Raw genomic sequence first — 15,356 nt, 5'->3', positions numbered from 1 at the left:
GGTCTTAACAATCTATTATCATTTTTTTTCATTTGTATCAATGACACAAAAAAAGTATCCATTTCTTCATACAGTGACATCAGAAAGTTACGAAATTGTCTCTGTACAACTAAAACCATTAGTTTATGTATGTTTAAAATACTTCATCCTCCTAAGTCAGTGCATAAGCTGTAATGAAAACAGGAAAATTTACATAAGAACATTTTTTAACTTAAAAAATATGAAAATATAAAAATTATTCTTTTCCTTTTTTATTAAAGTGGTTTTTATTAAGATATCTTAACAAAATGACACACCTCTCTTATGGTGGGAATGAGGGGTGAGAAATCACAAAATACAAGCTCTTTTATGCACTCTGAAAGCCTTTGTTCCTGCCCCCTCATGCCAATCATAGGCTGGGGTTACAAATCTAATTGATACATTGGTTCCTATACATTTACCCTGCCTTGCTCATTATATTAATGAGCAAGAACAGTTAGATCTTGAGCATGGGCAAAGGAGAAGTTCAAGACTTTAGGTTAAGTTAAAAGCAGGTGGTGCAATCTCATCAGTTTTATTCAGATTTGAGGTCATCTGCCCAAAAAGCAACAATAGGCAGAACCCAGACTTTGTAATGTAAACTTACAATCCTCCCTTCACATTCTTGTGGAACCCAAACACCCACATTTTCCTCACAATTTCACCCTTTTCTTTTATAATAAGAATTTGGGTTCCACACCTTATTCATGATTTCTTTCTTAAATCACAACCCTTGTTACTGACATAACTACTGACTTTCTTCTATCAAGATTTTTACTTCCTCATTATCAGATACATGGACCCATCCTATTTTCTAGGTTTGTGTGAGAGCACATGTCAACTTCCTGATGTCTTTTGCTACTTGCCTGTCCTTTCCTTTTATCTTCACGTTCTTCTCTTCTGGGTACTTTTATACAATAGAGTGTTTCCTCAAATAAATACATCACTATACTTATTCTTTAGTTGTCCATTTACATATTCTTCTGTTTGTTCCAGAGCTATATTCATGTAACCATCTAGGAAAGCCAGGACACCTTGGTAGTCAACTCCAGAATTTAACTTTGCTAGGAGCAATCTTCCTGTGATCTATTTTAGGAAATCACTGGGAGTTTACTTTAGTAGACTCAGTTTAGCAATCCTCTTAGCTCCTCATCTTTGCTTTCAGGTCATTTCTAGGCCCATCACAATATGGTTCCACTCTATCTTTTCAAAGTGACTTCACTTTACTCCATCATTCTAAAATAATCTAGGTACTGACACTCTCTGATTAGGTTTAAGTACTCAGCTCTCTCCTTCCTTCTGTCCCAAATATTTGCCCTAAACCCTATACTCTCTCATTTATTCCCAAGGCATTTTTTCCAAGTGCCAATAACCAATGCTGTCTATATGATGTATATTTATGCAGGTTGTTCTCCATGTCCTTTCTCACCTTCATCTTAGAACCTTGACTTCTTTCAACTAGAGTTCAGGTGCTACCTTCTAGTAGAAGCCTTTCTTGATCTCTTCTTCCTAAGATCGTATTGTGTTGTTTCTCCTACAAAATGAAATTTAAAAAAATTAGGCATATAATTACTGCTTGTTGAATTATATTAGATATCCTGTTTGCTCAGAGGTAAACCCATTTATGTAGTTTGTATCTTGAAACTCAGTCTTCCCTTTCAACAATCTAGAGAGCCAGTGAGCAGGATAGTTAGAATTTTCTATATTCTTTGTCCATTGGGCCTGGTTGGTCTGCCTAATAAATCCACTCTTTAGAACATGTCAGTGTTCAGAGAAATGAAAATGCTGAAGGAGAAATAAAAATAGATGGAGTCCCATCTCCTTCTTTGTGTAGGTTTTTGCAGCCTCACCTGGAGGCAAAGAGACAGAAAAAGTTGACCTGGGGGTCTAGAAGCTATTCTCTCAACTCAGTGATTTATACTAACCAGGAAGAAAAGATGGGATTGCAGGTGATTCCTCTTCTTGATAATTTTAAGAGAATAATGAAATCAGCTATGTTCTTTAAAGTTTGAGGAGATGATAAAGGGATGAATATCTAAGATGAGACATGGCTATAGATCCATGACTCTGGTCTATACTTCCTGGTGTGTGTGTGGGGGGCAGTGGGTTTAAGTGATTTGTCCAAGGTCACATAGCTAATAAGTATCAAGTATTTGAGACTGGATTTGAACTCAGGTACTCCTGACATCAAAGTTGGTGTTCTATCCACTATATTACCTAACTTTCTTTTCTCTTTAGTCTTATATTTTAAAGTCAGATATTCTATTCACTTCTGGTCTTTTCATCAGGAATATTTGAAATTCCTTTATTTCATTAAATATGAAGAGGGGAAAATTTTCAGTTTTCTGGTTAGGTAATTCTTTTTTTTTTTTAAGAGTTTTTTTTGCAAGACAATGGGGTTAAGTAGCTTGCCCAAGGCCACACAGCTAGGTAATTATTAAGTATCTGAGGCCTGATTTGAACTCAGGTACTCCTGACTCCAGGGCTAGTGCTCTATCCACTGCGCCACCTAGCCACCCCGGTTAGGTAATTCTTGCTTGTATCCTAGTCTTTTTTGCCTTTCAGAAAATTATATTCCGAGCCTTCTTTTCCTTATTAAGATACTTGCTAAATCTTGCTTAATCTGTTGGTGGCTCTATGTTATTTGAATGTTTTTTTTTCTGTCAATTTGAAGTATTTTCTCTTTGACCTGAGAACTTTGGAATTTGACTATAATATTCCTGGGAGTTTTCATTTTGGAATCTCAGGTGGTGAATGAAATGAAAGAAAAGTTAGAATGAATGAAAGAAAGTGAAAAATAGCATGTTTCAGGCTGTTTTCAGATAAAATCAGTTCTTTCTCTGGAGCAGATAGTTGCTTCATCATTAATCCTTTGGGACTGTCTTGAATCATTGTATTGCTGAGAATAGCTAATTTTTTCACAGTTCTTCACTGAACAATATTGCTCTTACTCTGTACAATGTTTTTCTAGTTCATCTCATTTCATTTTGCATCAATTCATGTAAGTCCAAGTTTTTCTTTTCTTTTTTTAATCTTAATAATATTTTTTTTTGCTAATTCTGGTAGAGATCATTTTCAACATTCATTTTTGTAAAATTTTCTCCTTCTCTCCCTCATCTCCTTCCCCAGATAGCAAGTAATCTGATAGAGGTTATACATACATAATCATTTTAAACATGTTTCCATATTAATTATATTGTGAAAGAAGAATCAGAATAAAAGGGAAAAACCATGAGAAAAATAACCAAAAAATTAATTTTTAAAAAATGCTTCAATCTGCATTCAGTTCTCTCAGTGTGGATATTTTCCATCACAAGACTTTTAGAATTGTCTTTGATCATTACACAGTGTTGGTGTTACTGTGTACAATGTTCTCCTGATTCTACTCATTTCACTCAGTATCAGTTCCTGTAGGTTCAGGTTTTTCTAAAATCCTGCTTGTCATTTCCTATAGAACAATAATATTCCATCAGAGTCATATACCACAGCTTGTTTAGTCATTCTCCAATTGATGGGTATCCCTTTGATTTCCGATTTTTATTCACCACAAACAGAACTGCCAAAAATATTTTTGTACAAATCTTCCCCCTCCCTTTTTTTTGCTTCCTTTGGGATGTAGATGTAGCAATGGTTTTGCTAGATCAAAGGGTGTGCACAGTTTTGTAGCCCTTAGGATATAGTTCTAATTGCTGGTTGGATCAGTTCACAAATCTCCCAATATTGCATTAGTTTCCCAGAAAAACTTGTTTTTTAAAAACAGTGCATTAATGTATAGCCACTGCTATTTTTCAACTTAAGGGTTCAGGAGAAGTGCAGTTGGGTTGCTGAGAGGGAGAAGGTGGTTTGTATTTCTTTTCCCTTTCATCTTATATCACTCAAACATCATCTCCTCCCTTCCTATCTCACATGAAAAAGTGGCCTTTTTCCATGTCAAGGCAAGTTCCTTTATATGATCCCATCCCCGTCTGTCTTTAGCAGATTACTCTCACCATCATGTTGACTTTCTTTCTCTAACATTCAGTCTCTCCCTGTCCTTTGCTGTCTACAAACATGCCAACCAAAGATCCAACCATCCCCACTAGTTATCTTGCTCTATTTCTCCTCCCTTCCAAGCTAAATTCCTTGAGAAAGTGGTCTATACTAGGTGCCTCCCCATACTCTTCTTCTTACTTGCCTCTGAATCTTCTGCATTGTCTTTGAATCTCATCTGCTAAAGCTGCTCCCTCCTAAGGTACTGAATTGCCCGATCTCACAGTATTTTTTCAATTCTCATCATTCTTTATTCTTTTTTTTTTTTTTTGGCCAGGCAGTGGGGTTAAATGACTTGCCCAAGACCACACAGCTAGGTAATTATTAGGTGTCTGAGGTCGCATTTGAACTCAGGTCCTCCTGACTCCAGGGCTGGTGCTCTATCCACTGTGCCACCTAGCCACTCCAGTTCTCATCATTCTTGAACTTTCTGCAGACTTTAACACTGTTGACCATAACATCCTCTTATATATTCATTTTTCTTGAGGTTGTCAAGGATAACCTGATCTCTCTTAATTTGCCTCTTTACCTGACTACTTCAAATTCTCTTTTACAAGGTCTTTGTTTCTCTTATAAGCATGTGTGTTTTCCAGGGCTAAGCCCTGGGCCATCACCTTTTCTTCCTCCACTTGCTCACCTGGTGATCTCATCAGCTCCTGTGAGTTCCCGGATCATTTCTATGCTTTTGATTCCCAGACTCACTTATCCAGCCCATTTTTCTATGCTCCATTCCCATATCACCAACTGTCTTTTGGACATTTCAAACAGGATGTTCTCAGGCATCTGAAACTTGTTAAAAAACAAAACTCATGATCTTTCTTCCTAATCTCATCCCCTTCTGAAATAGTTGATAGAACCAGCACTTAACCCCATCTAGGTGCATAATTTCAATGTCATCCTCTACTTCCTTACTTTAAACTCATCCCATATTCAATTTCTTTTTTTTTTTTTAGTTTTTTTTTTTGCAAGGCAAATGGGGTTAAGTGGCTTGCCCAAGGCCACACAGCTAGGTAATTATTAAGTGTCTGAGACCGAATTTGAACCCAGGTACTCCTGACTCCAGGGCTTTATCCACTACGCCACCTAGCTGCCCCTCCATATTCAATTTCTTGTCAGATTTTGTTATTCCTTTTTTAATTGAAATTTTATTTTCCCAATTATATGCAATGGCAATTTTTCAACATTCATCCATTTGTAAATTTATGAGTTACACATTTTTCTACTATCCTTCCTTCTCTCCCCATTTCCCATGACAGCAAACAGTCTGGTAAAAGTTTTACATATATAATTGTATTTAACATATTTCCATATTAGTCATGTTGTGAAAGAGGAATTAGAATTAAGGGGAAAGAAAAAACCATGAGAAAGAAAGGAAAAACATAAAAGAAGTTTTTAAAAAAGTGAACATAGTATGCTTTATTCTGCATTCTGATTCCATATTTTTTCCTCTGGATGTAGATGAGTCCATAGATGAGATTGTCCATAGCTGGTCTCTCAGAATTGTTCTTGATCTCTGAACTGCTGAGAGAAACTGCATCTCTCATAGCTGATCATCTCACAATGTTGTTAATGTGTCACAATGTTCTCTTGATTCTGATTGCTTCACTCAACATTAGTTCAGGCTAGTCTTTCCATGCTTCTCTAAAGTCTGACTGCTCATGATTTATTACAGTACTTCATAAGTACTTATGTACTTCATAACATTCATATACCATAATTTGTTCAGCCATTCCCCATTTGATGGGCATTCTCTGAATTTTCAATTCTCTGCCACTACAAAAAAGAGCTATAAATATTTTTGAACATGTGAGACTTTTCCTGCTTTTTAATGATTTCTTTGGGATATAAACTTAGTCTTGGAATTGCTGGATCAAAGGGTATGTACAATGTTATAGCCCTTTGGGCATAGTTCCAGAATGCCTTCCAGAATGGCTGGATCAGTTCACAACTCCACCAACAATGCATTAATGTCCCAATTCTTCCACATCCTCTTCAATGTTAATCATTTCATTATTTTGTCTTCTAAGCCAATATGAAAGATATGAGGCAGTACCTCATTGTTTTAATTTGTGCTTCTATTATCAGTAATGATTTGGAATATTTTTTCATTTGACTATAAATAGCTTTAATTTCATCTGAAAAATGCTTGTTCATCTCTTTTGACCATATATCAATTGGGGAAAGATTTGTAATGTTATAAATTTGATTTCAGTTCTCTATATGTTTTAGAAATGAGCCCTTTATTAGAAAGGGCTGTGAAACTAGCTGTGAAAATTGTTTCCCAGTTTTCTGCATTCCTTCTAATTTTGGCTGCCCTGACTCCAGGCTTGGAGTCAGGAAGATTCATCTTTCTCATTTCAAATCTGGCCTCAGATGCTTCCTAACTGTGTTACCCTAAGCAATTCACTTAACCCTGGTTGCTTCAGTTTCCTCATCTGTAAAATGATCTGAAGAAAAAAATGGCAAACCTCAAATGGCGTCACAGAAAGTCAGATAGGACTGAAAACACCTGAACAACAGCAACAATAGCATCACTTAGAATGAATTATCAATATAGCCTTCTAATTGGTCTCTTTGCCTCTAGTCTCTTCCTAGACCAATCTGTCCTCTACTCAGCTGCTAAAGTGGTCTGTCTATACCACTTTTCCAGTCAGTAAATTCCAATGACTCTCCAGAATCATATTAAGGAGCAAAAAACCCAGCTCAGTTTGGTATTGAAAGCCCTTCGTGACCTGACCTGTCCTACCTCTCTAGCCTTCTTATACTTTCCTCCCCTCCACCTACTGCACAGTTCAGCTACGCAGGCCTACTTTTTTTTTTTCTCTTATTAAAGGTTTTGAGTTTTACAATTTTTCCCCCCAATCTTACTCCCCCCCCCCCAAAGCAATCTGTCAGTCTTTACTTTGTTTCCATGTTGTACATTGATCCAAATTGAGTGTGATGAGAGAGAAATATCCTTAAGGAAGAAACAAAAAGTATAAGAGATAACAAGAATTCTCTATTGCAGACAGCTCAAAATTGTCTCTGATTGTTGCACCGATGGAACGAGCAAGTCCATCAAAGTTGATCATCGCCCCCATGTTGCTGTTAGGGTATACGGTGTTTTTTTATGGTTCTGCTCATATCACTCAGCATCAGTTCATGCAAATCCCTCCAGGCTTCCCTGAAATCCCATCCCTCCTGGTTTCTAATAGAACTATAGTGTTCCATGACATACATATACCACAATTTGCTAAGCCATTCCCCAGATGAAGGACATTTACTTGATTTCCAATTTTTTTTTGCCACCACAAATAGGGCTGCTATGAATATTTTTGTACAAGTGATGTTTTTACCCTTTTTTATAATCTCTTTGGGGTATAGACCCAGTAGTGGTATTGCTGGATCAAAGGGTATGCTCATTTTTGTTGTCCTTTGGGCATAGTTCCAAATTTCTTTCCAGAAAGGTCGGATGAGTTCACAGCTCCACCAACAGTGTAATAGTGTCCCAGATTTCCCACAACCCTCCCAACAATGATTGTTATCCTTTCTGGTCATATTTGACCTACTTCTTTTTAATCACTTGCAAGACATCTCCTGTCAGTGCCTTTACACTAGCTAATTAAGGCCTCTGACCTCAGCCCCTTGAGTTCCTGGGTTCCCTTCAAAAGTCAGCTTATATTCCACCTCCTGTAGGACACCTTTCCTGATCATACCTCCCTCCCCTCTCAACCCCTCATTACCTTTATATATTATATATACTGCATATTTTGTAGACTGTGAGCTCCTTTAGTTCAGGAACCGTGCATTTCTTTGCCTTTCTTAATAACCCAAGCAGGTTATACAGTGCTAGGCAGGTAGTAAGAACTTAATACTTATTGACTGATTTTACTCTCAGCTGTTCTGCTTTCCAAGTTGGGGGCCTGCAGGAAAGCTCCTGGAGTGGTAACCAAAAGGCCCAGTTCTGAGGCCTGTTCCTTAACCCGACCCTCAGTCATGAAACTCATGTTGTTGAAGGGAAGGGAAAGGGTAGAGAATGAGGCTGGCTAGACTGAAGAAGAACCAGGTTGGTCAGGTAGTGATTGATTTTTGTTTATAGTGCTTGTTTGAAACTTTTCTCACTTTTTCACACTTTTCTCATCACTGCTATGTGAAATGAGCAGTGTACTGTTAATTCCATTTTACAAATGAGGAACCAAGACTAAGAGGGCAAATGATTGCTTTAGTTGCCTAACTAGTCTCCACATGAGACTCCTTTTTTGGTCTCAGGGCAGTGATCTGTGCTGATTTGCTCCAGTAATCCCTTGTTGAGCAAACCATCAGCTTCTCCTGGGTTGGGGGAGGTGTTTAAAAATAGAAGGGCAGCTGCTGGGCTTGGATTCTTTCCAGCCCAGAGAAAAGAGGAAAGGAAAATTAATGAAGTCCAAAAAGCTGAGAATACGTTAAAGGGAGTGTCCCTGTCAATCTTCAGGGATGGTTGTTTTTTCCTTGGATCTAGATGAAAATTTCCTTCAATGAGAAGAGCCTACAGACCACATTTGAATACCCCTCTGAGAGCTCATTGGTGCAGGAAGAAGAGGCAGAGGAAGAAGGGGCATCTGGTTCTGAAGGGGAAGAGGAGGAGAAATCTTTTGCTGTCTTCATTCCTCGAGCTACTTTTGTAAACAACACTGTAAAGGAGAGTGCCACTCGACCTCCAGAATCCAGTTCAGGTGAGCCAGTCACTGGCAGTGGGAGAGAGATTAGGAAGGATTTAGCTGGGTTTCCCTGAGAGAGTCCACAATCCCTGTGAGCCCTGGGTCTGGAGAAGGAGTCCTTGTTCTGTTTAGTAGCCTGGGATGCTGTGAAGTACTGGTCTGATGGTACTCAGTTTAGGGAGAGTCCTGCATGGAGCAAGTGATTTCTTGCTGCTCCTCAGGACTACACATAGGTGGGCACATTTCTATGCATGTTTTGTTCTTGGTTCCCTAGGTCTATCCAGTTATACCCCAAAGCACTCAGTGGAGTTTGGTGCATGGCAGGAGCAAAAGTATGATGCAGGCTTATGTGAAACTGGGACTAATCCTCAGAAAGAAGTCATGGTAAGAGTATGGTTCTGGGGCAGGGGCCCCAGATTGTCTGACCTTCAGGGGGTGGGGTGTGTTGTTCTCTGGGGGTTCAAGTATCCAGACTAGTGGAAAGAGCCCCAGCCTAGGAGCTTAGAGACCTGCCTTCAAGGTCCAGTTGGGTCATATAGTCACTAAGACCTGAGGCAAAGTCATTTCCCCACTTAGCCTCAGTTTCATCATTTAAAATATGGCAAATTGGATTATATCTCTAAGGTCCCTTCCAGCACTAACTCTGATTTTTGACCACTTTTTACCACCACCCTCATTTATTCCAGGGTCCAGACACCTCTCTTGCTGTTTTCTGGCTCTTCTAGAAACAGAGGGGCTGGTTTGGTTTCCCCTGGGCAGATCTGATGATTTACCCCTACAATGCCTTGATCATGCTACCGGAAAACCCTGTAAAGAAGGGGTGGGTGGACAGAGTATCTCTCTACTCTCAGCCCTCTTACCTCATTTTTCCTTTTTCACTCTTAGCTTACCCCAGCCAGCAAGAATGACCTCTCAGACTTCCGAAGTGAGCCTGCCCTCTATTTCTGATCTCCCAGCACACTGAACTGAGAAATGGACAGACCAGTAGCACTCCACTTTATTGTTGGGCCTGATCTTGATTGAGTGGGACTGGAAATTCTTCAGATATTATTCTGCCATGCCCCCTCTCCCCAGGACCATGGTGCTTGGGATACTTGGTAAAGTCATGGGCAGTGGGTGCCACAATTCTCCAGTGCTGTGGTTGGGGAGCTCAGTCACCAGGGTCAAACCTCTGGCTGCTGCTGGTTTCTCTGGCCTACATTCCCTCTCTCTGACTGGCTTAGTTCTATCCAGTGACAAAATACTCAGGATCTGTGCCTACATTTCCAGAGCTTTATGACTTTACTTCTCCAAGAAGCTCCATTGCCTCCTTTTCTTTGGGGAATGCTGGGGCTTGGCCATGCTTTTTGTTGTACTACTGAGGCCTAATAGAGTAGCCCCTTTCTGTTGATTTAAAGGGAGCTCACCCTCTGCTACTTCTGATCCTGTCCCAAGAGAGGAGCAGCTTTCTCTTCTTGTTAGCACTGATATTGACAGGATGGTGGTATTGCTGTCTTCTTTGTCCTGCCTACTCCCAGTGCTTCTCCATATCCCTTAGCACCTCATCCCACTCTGTTGGCCCTTCCTTGTATAGTCTGGCTCTGTTCTGCTGAGAGAAGGAAACAGCCTTCTAGGAGAGTGGAAGGTTGACACAAGAAAAGGAGGGCATGACTTAACCTAAGGGCCTTCTTTTTCCTTTGTCCAAGGAAAGAAACACAGTCCTTTTGGCAGAAGCTTAGGCACAAAGCCAGCTTAGGGTGTTTACTTTTCATTTGCAACTTTTGTGCCAGGCTCTGGATTAGCTATCTGTCCTCTATTTGTTTTAATAAGGCAGCTCTCCTTCCTGCTCTGAATTTACTACTGCGGCTAGCAATGCCCAGCTGACTTAAAGGCACTCCATGTCTGCACTGGATATCAGGATGTTATGTGAAGGGGTAGAATGGTGTGCACATGTGAAAGTGAATTTAACCAGGCCTGGCCTAGCCTGGAAGCAGGGATTCAGTCTGCACCCTCCCCTTCCCTCTCTGGGGTCTTCAGAACTTGGGACTCCACATAAGGTTCTTTCCCTCCATTCAACCAGTCAGTACTTTATACACAGGGTTGAAATTAGCACAGTTCACTTTGTAATTAACCAAAATAATTGTCTAATAAATGGGACTCAATAAACAGCACTAGAGAAACTTGGCCTGTTTTCTGTTGTCATTCTCTTTCTAAAGGTACCACTGCAGATGAAATCATGTTTTTGTAAATCTCAAGTAACAGGTGTTAAATTTGTTGGAAGGTGATGGAAGAATTTTTTTGAGCCAAGTGGAGGGTTTGTTTCCCCCAGTACCACCTAGGCCGTAGTAGAATTAGGAGGGAGACCATTTTGGTTTAAGCATGATTGAGACTAGGCATCCTTGGCTTTAGGCTAAAAAGAGCTTGCCCTCCCTCATTGTTTCCATGGTGAAGCTGTTGCCTTCCCTTACCCATCCAAAATAAATGTAGGCTCTGGTACACTGAGCTCCAGAGCCTAAACTGCCTCATGAATCAGCTGTTTCCAGCCTTCCCTCCCCAAGTTTCCACCTAAATGCATTTCTTTTCTGTTCTCTCAGAATTAGGCTCCTCTCAGTTCACATTCCATTCCTTTGGATGGTCAATCAGTGACCTTTTTCTATTATGCAAACAGCTAAGGGGTCAGATTTTAAGTTGCAGCCTCTTGAAAAAGATGTTTATAGGAGTTGCTAAACATTCAGTTGCCTAACTGTAGGGGAGAGGGAAAGTTGCATTTCTGTCTGAGGCCTGGAAATTTATCCAGTTCGGTAACCATGGACCCTGTGAATCAAAACAAAGCCAGAGGTAGCAAGAGGGAGACAAGAACCCTGAGCAATGTAGGGCTCAAAGATGTGAGTGGAAGAGGTAATATATCTGGGAAGGTTTCACTTAAGAGATGAAATTTCAAATCTGAGGGGAGAAGGCAGTTATAAAAGGCTGAAAAGATTTCCTTCACTTTTGTGCCTTAGAAAAATAAATCCTGAAAGCCCTTGTAATACTCACACTATTAGTGGCTGGCACTAAGAGCCCTGAAAGTAATGAGATTTAAGAGTTGATACCCTATTGATAAAATTTAGAAGAGTGAACTCTTGAGATCTACCTTGCCCATTTCTCTCAGGTCTCATTAAGGCACAAGAGCAGATAACCACATTACAGTTCCTCAATTGCTTAAACTTTGGCTGTTCACAAACTAATTTTCAAGTATTCATTATGATCTGTAAACCAGAGGTTATACTTCTTACTTAGGTAAGAATTAAAAAAGGTGAGGCAGTAGGTTAGGAAGTCAATTCCTAACCTAAAGAGGATTCTGAAGATGAAAGCACTTCCCCTAGTTATTAGCACCAGATTGCTAAGTAAAAATATAGCTGAATTAGGAACATAAAGCAAGGCAAAAGGTCAATGCATTTTTTTTTTAGGTTTTTGCAAGGCAAATGGGGTTAAGTGGCTTGCCCAAGGCCACACAGCTAGGTAATTATGAAGTGTCTGAGACCGGATTTGAACCCAGGTACTCCTGACTCCAGGGCTGGTGCTTTATCCACTATGCCACCTAGCTGCCCCCTGTCAATGCATTTTCTTAGGTTTACTCCTGCTTTAGGATAAAAATGTGTTTTTACTATTTGTTAGATCCAAGAAATACTGTAATATCATTAGTCTAAAAGTTCCTTCATAAACAAGTTTACTTCAAGACCAGCATTCAAGATACATTCAATTTCTGCTTGAATTTTATTTCGATGGGGAAGCCACTGTTAATCTGGATAGTTACAAGGTCAAAATGTTGGAAGATGATTTTATTACTTTTTTGTGGAAGAGTTAGGAGAGAAAATTGTTGCATATTTCATTTCAACAACGTGCTAGCTATGTATGTGTGTATACATATACATACCCCCTGAGAAAATAGCCAAAACTCCCAGGTCTCAGTTCTCAAAGAACTTACAAAAGTATTCGATTAAATCAATGCATATTTTATACAAAATAATAAAGTAATTTCAATGGGAATGTGCTGATAAGTCAAGATATCAATAGGAAAAGCTGCTTTTAAGAGGCAATACATTAACTATGCTGTACAGGAAGACAAGGAAGAGTAGGCACTATCAAGATGTGGGGGGCCACTTGTGCAAACACAGAATCAGGGAACAAAACGTGTAGGAAGAACAAGTTGGTAGGTTGGTTTGATTGGAATAGGACATAAAGGATGAAATGAGATTGAAATAATCCAGGCCCAAGATAGGATATGGCCTAGTCATACAAAAGTTCCTTGTCCTTAGTAGGCATTTAATGAACATGTAGAAAGAACTGAAAGAAGTCTAGTCCTCATCATCTTTATGTAGGGAAGGGTCCTGGTTCTTTGGCCAAATGGACAAACCAGATCCTGCAGCCTCATTTGTGGCTGCAGGCTCTTCATACTCTACTCTTGAGCCTCCATTTCCATGGTGGAGTTGGGTGGGAGTATGGAGCTATCTGGGCTGTATTGTTGGGCACAGACTGTTAACAATGAACAAAGGCTTCTTGCTCTTAAAAAAAAAAAAGCTCTTCCCCCCCATGACACAGGCAGCAGGCTCAGAAATGAAAATCAAAAGGAAATCTTTATTCACACATAAAACTGCAATGTCTTGACTACAAGTATATGAAGGCTCACGTCCCTAGTTAGGGTTTTTGGCCACTCATCCCTGCCATTACTGGCTTTGCCTGGCCACAAACTTTGAAGGAAGCACATGGCCTGGGAATAAATATCCTGAAGGCTGATACAGGACAGCAGCGACAACTCTCAGGCAAAACTGCCTCTGTTCCTCTCCATGTTTCCCTCTCCCCCATGTTTCCTTCTGCCTGAAAGGCAAGGAAAACATGCAGAGCATTAATCACCCCTACCCCAAGTGGTTGGGCTGTTATTAGTACCATTAGGACATGTTAGATGAAACACCCAGAGCATAGTGAATATCCATGAAGTACTGGGGAGCTAAGTTCTTCTCACATGCCTAAAACAGCAAGAGAAGGGAAATGTTGCAGCTATGAAAAAACAAAGATACTTTATTAACAGATTCCCTCTCAAGGAAGTCACCTGTAGGCCTACAAAAGGAGTGTTAGGCAAGCCCCAGGCTCTAGCCCACTGTCCCAGTTCAGTCCTTGCCCATGGTCTTCTGGTCGTGGGTTGAAGCCTTGCTCAGATTCCCTGCTTCTCGCTTCAGGACACTGAGCAGCGTCTGAGAACTTTCCAGAATCTGTGACCAGAACAAATGGATAAGTTTATGTTTTCTCTTCTTGGAAAGGTACAGCTTTTTAGGTACTAGGGGGTACTTTGTCCTCATCACTATATATCTTTTATTGTACTTTATATAGTTATCCTTTTCAAATAAGTCAGGGGTCTAGACTGCCATTTTTATATACGTAGGGTCTAGTTTGAGTTGTAAGGGACCCAAGAGATAACTTAATCCAACTCCTTCATTTTATAAGTAAGGAAACTGAGGCCCAGAGAATTTAAGGGATTTGTACAAGGTCCCATAAGGAGCAAGTAATAGAAGAAGGGTGTTGAAACTCTATCTTCCACCTTCAAATGCAATTCTTTCCATCACACCTGGTTTCTCCTGGTACTCAGTATGAGCTTACCAGGGGGCAGCAACCACCTCTTCCCTCACCCCAGAAAGGCCAAAGGTGCAGAAATTAAGAGAAGAGCAAAGCCCTTACTCATGGGGAGCACTTCTGGTCCCATATTAAAAAAAAAAATGAAAAATTCACACCTGGTGGGGCTGTACCGGATAGACTCATTGAGCTGGAAGTGCCAGCAAAAGTTCGGTGTTCTTACTTTATTGATAAAGACACTGTGCCCGGGGTCACACAAGTGAATGTCTGAGGCAGGTTTGCAGCCCGAGCTCTCTGGAAAGGCTGCTCATCCCAACCCTGGGGTGAGTATTAGTACAAAACAGGTTTTTGATAAGTCTCTTGGGGGGCACTTTTCCTTCAGACGAGACTAGCCGGCTGGGGTGGAGTACCACCCCGGAGGCATGGGGGGTCTGCGTGCGCCGGCGCAGCTCGGGAGGGCCGGCCGGCCCGTCCGCCCCGCTCCCCCCCGCCTACCTTGAGGTAAGCGGCCTCGGTCTCCGCGATGGTGCGGTCAAACTCGTTTCGGGAGGCGATCTTCCGGGCCAGGTTCTCGTTGACCCGGGCCAGCCTCTCCGTCAGCTGCCGCACCTCGGCCTGCAGCCTCTGCTTCTCATCCTCCTCCTGCTGGATCTGCCGGCACAGCTCCTCCCGCTTCTGGCACAGCTCCTCGATGCCTGGGGGAGGCGAGAGAGGGCGGTGGGGGCGGGGCCTGGGGGTGGGGGAGGGGCGGGAGGGGGGGTGCGGGGGTCCGGGGCAGTTCGGGGTCGGGGCTCCCCCGCGGCCCTCACACTTGACCAGCTCGTTGTTGTAGTTCTGAAGCGCCGCTCCCTGCTGGGTCATCGTCCACGGGCCGCCGCCGCCGCCGCCGCCGGGCTCCGCTCGGGCTCCAACCGCCGCTATGGCATCACTGCGCCGGCTCAGCCCCCGGACCCCCGCCCCGCGCCGCCTCCTTCGCGCCACTGAGGACGTGAGCTCATCTCCCCGCGCCGCGCCGGCTCGGGGACGTCGCCGCCTTGCGTCTGACGT

At 41.6% G+C, this 15,356-nt stretch overlaps 2 protein-coding genes and 1 pseudogene across 4 annotated transcripts in view; 1 reads left to right on the top strand and 2 right to left on the bottom strand.

Annotated features, from left to right (window-relative positions):
* The window catches only part of TPRN (taperin), a 40,357-nt gene extending 25,636 nt beyond the window's left edge, over positions 1-14,721 (top strand). Inside the window, exons 2-4 of the mRNA XM_074210571.1 lie at positions 8,525-8,738; positions 8,998-9,107; positions 9,609-14,721. Of these exons, the coding sequence (XP_074066672.1) occupies positions 8,525-8,738; positions 8,998-9,107; positions 9,609-9,671 (387 nt within the window). The 3' untranslated portion in view covers positions 9,672-14,721. The remainder of the gene's footprint in view (positions 1-8,524; positions 8,739-8,997; positions 9,108-9,608) is intronic.
* Positions 904-4,722, bottom strand: LOC141505351 (U6 snRNA-associated Sm-like protein LSm6 pseudogene; annotated as a pseudogene).
* SSNA1 (SS nuclear autoantigen 1) lies at positions 13,300-15,296 on the bottom strand. Of its 3 annotated transcripts, XR_012473540.1 has the most exons (4): positions 15,119-15,289; positions 14,805-15,004; positions 13,792-13,951; positions 13,473-13,559 (listed from the first exon to the last, which is right to left on the bottom strand). XR_012473540.1 is itself a non-coding variant. In XM_074210574.1 (3 exons), exons 1-3 carry the CDS (start codon positions 15,168-15,170, stop codon positions 13,380-13,382), a joined length of 432 nt encoding a protein of 143 aa, XP_074066675.1. In that variant the 5' UTR covers positions 15,171-15,296; the 3' UTR covers positions 13,300-13,379. The 3 variants fall into 3 exon arrangements, 2 of the variants coding, with proteins under 2 accessions (XP_074066675.1, XP_074066676.1); XM_074210574.1 differs by lacking the exon at positions 13,792-13,951 and having other exon boundaries at positions 13,300-13,559; positions 15,119-15,296; XM_074210575.1 differs by lacking the exon at positions 13,473-13,559 and having other exon boundaries at positions 13,741-13,951.
* Positions 15,297-15,356: the final 60 nt, after the last annotated feature.

The sequence above is a fragment of the Macrotis lagotis genome, chromosome 1, assembly GCF_037893015.1.
Source record: "Macrotis lagotis isolate mMagLag1 chromosome 1, bilby.v1.9.chrom.fasta, whole genome shotgun sequence".
NCBI classification, from domain to species: domain Eukaryota; kingdom Metazoa; phylum Chordata; class Mammalia; order Peramelemorphia; family Peramelidae; genus Macrotis; species Macrotis lagotis.
The sequence above is the reverse complement of the archived record's forward strand: the minus strand, read 5'-3'. Positions and strand labels throughout refer to the sequence as shown.

Bases quoted from the DNA above. Each gene is read 5' to 3' on its own strand.
- SSNA1 (XM_074210574.1), bottom strand. From the start codon at position 15,170: ATGACCCAGCAGGGAGCGGCGCTTCAGAACTACAACAACGAGCTGGTC. The intron at 15,005-15,118 runs GTGAGGGCCGCG...CGCCTCCCCCAG, and splicing joins CAACAACGAGCTGGTCAAGT to GCATCGAGGAGCTGTGCCAG. The intron at 13,560-14,804 runs GTAGGCGGGGGG...CTTGCCTTTCAG, and splicing joins CCGAGGCCGCTTACCTCAAG to GCAGAAGGAAACATGGGGGA.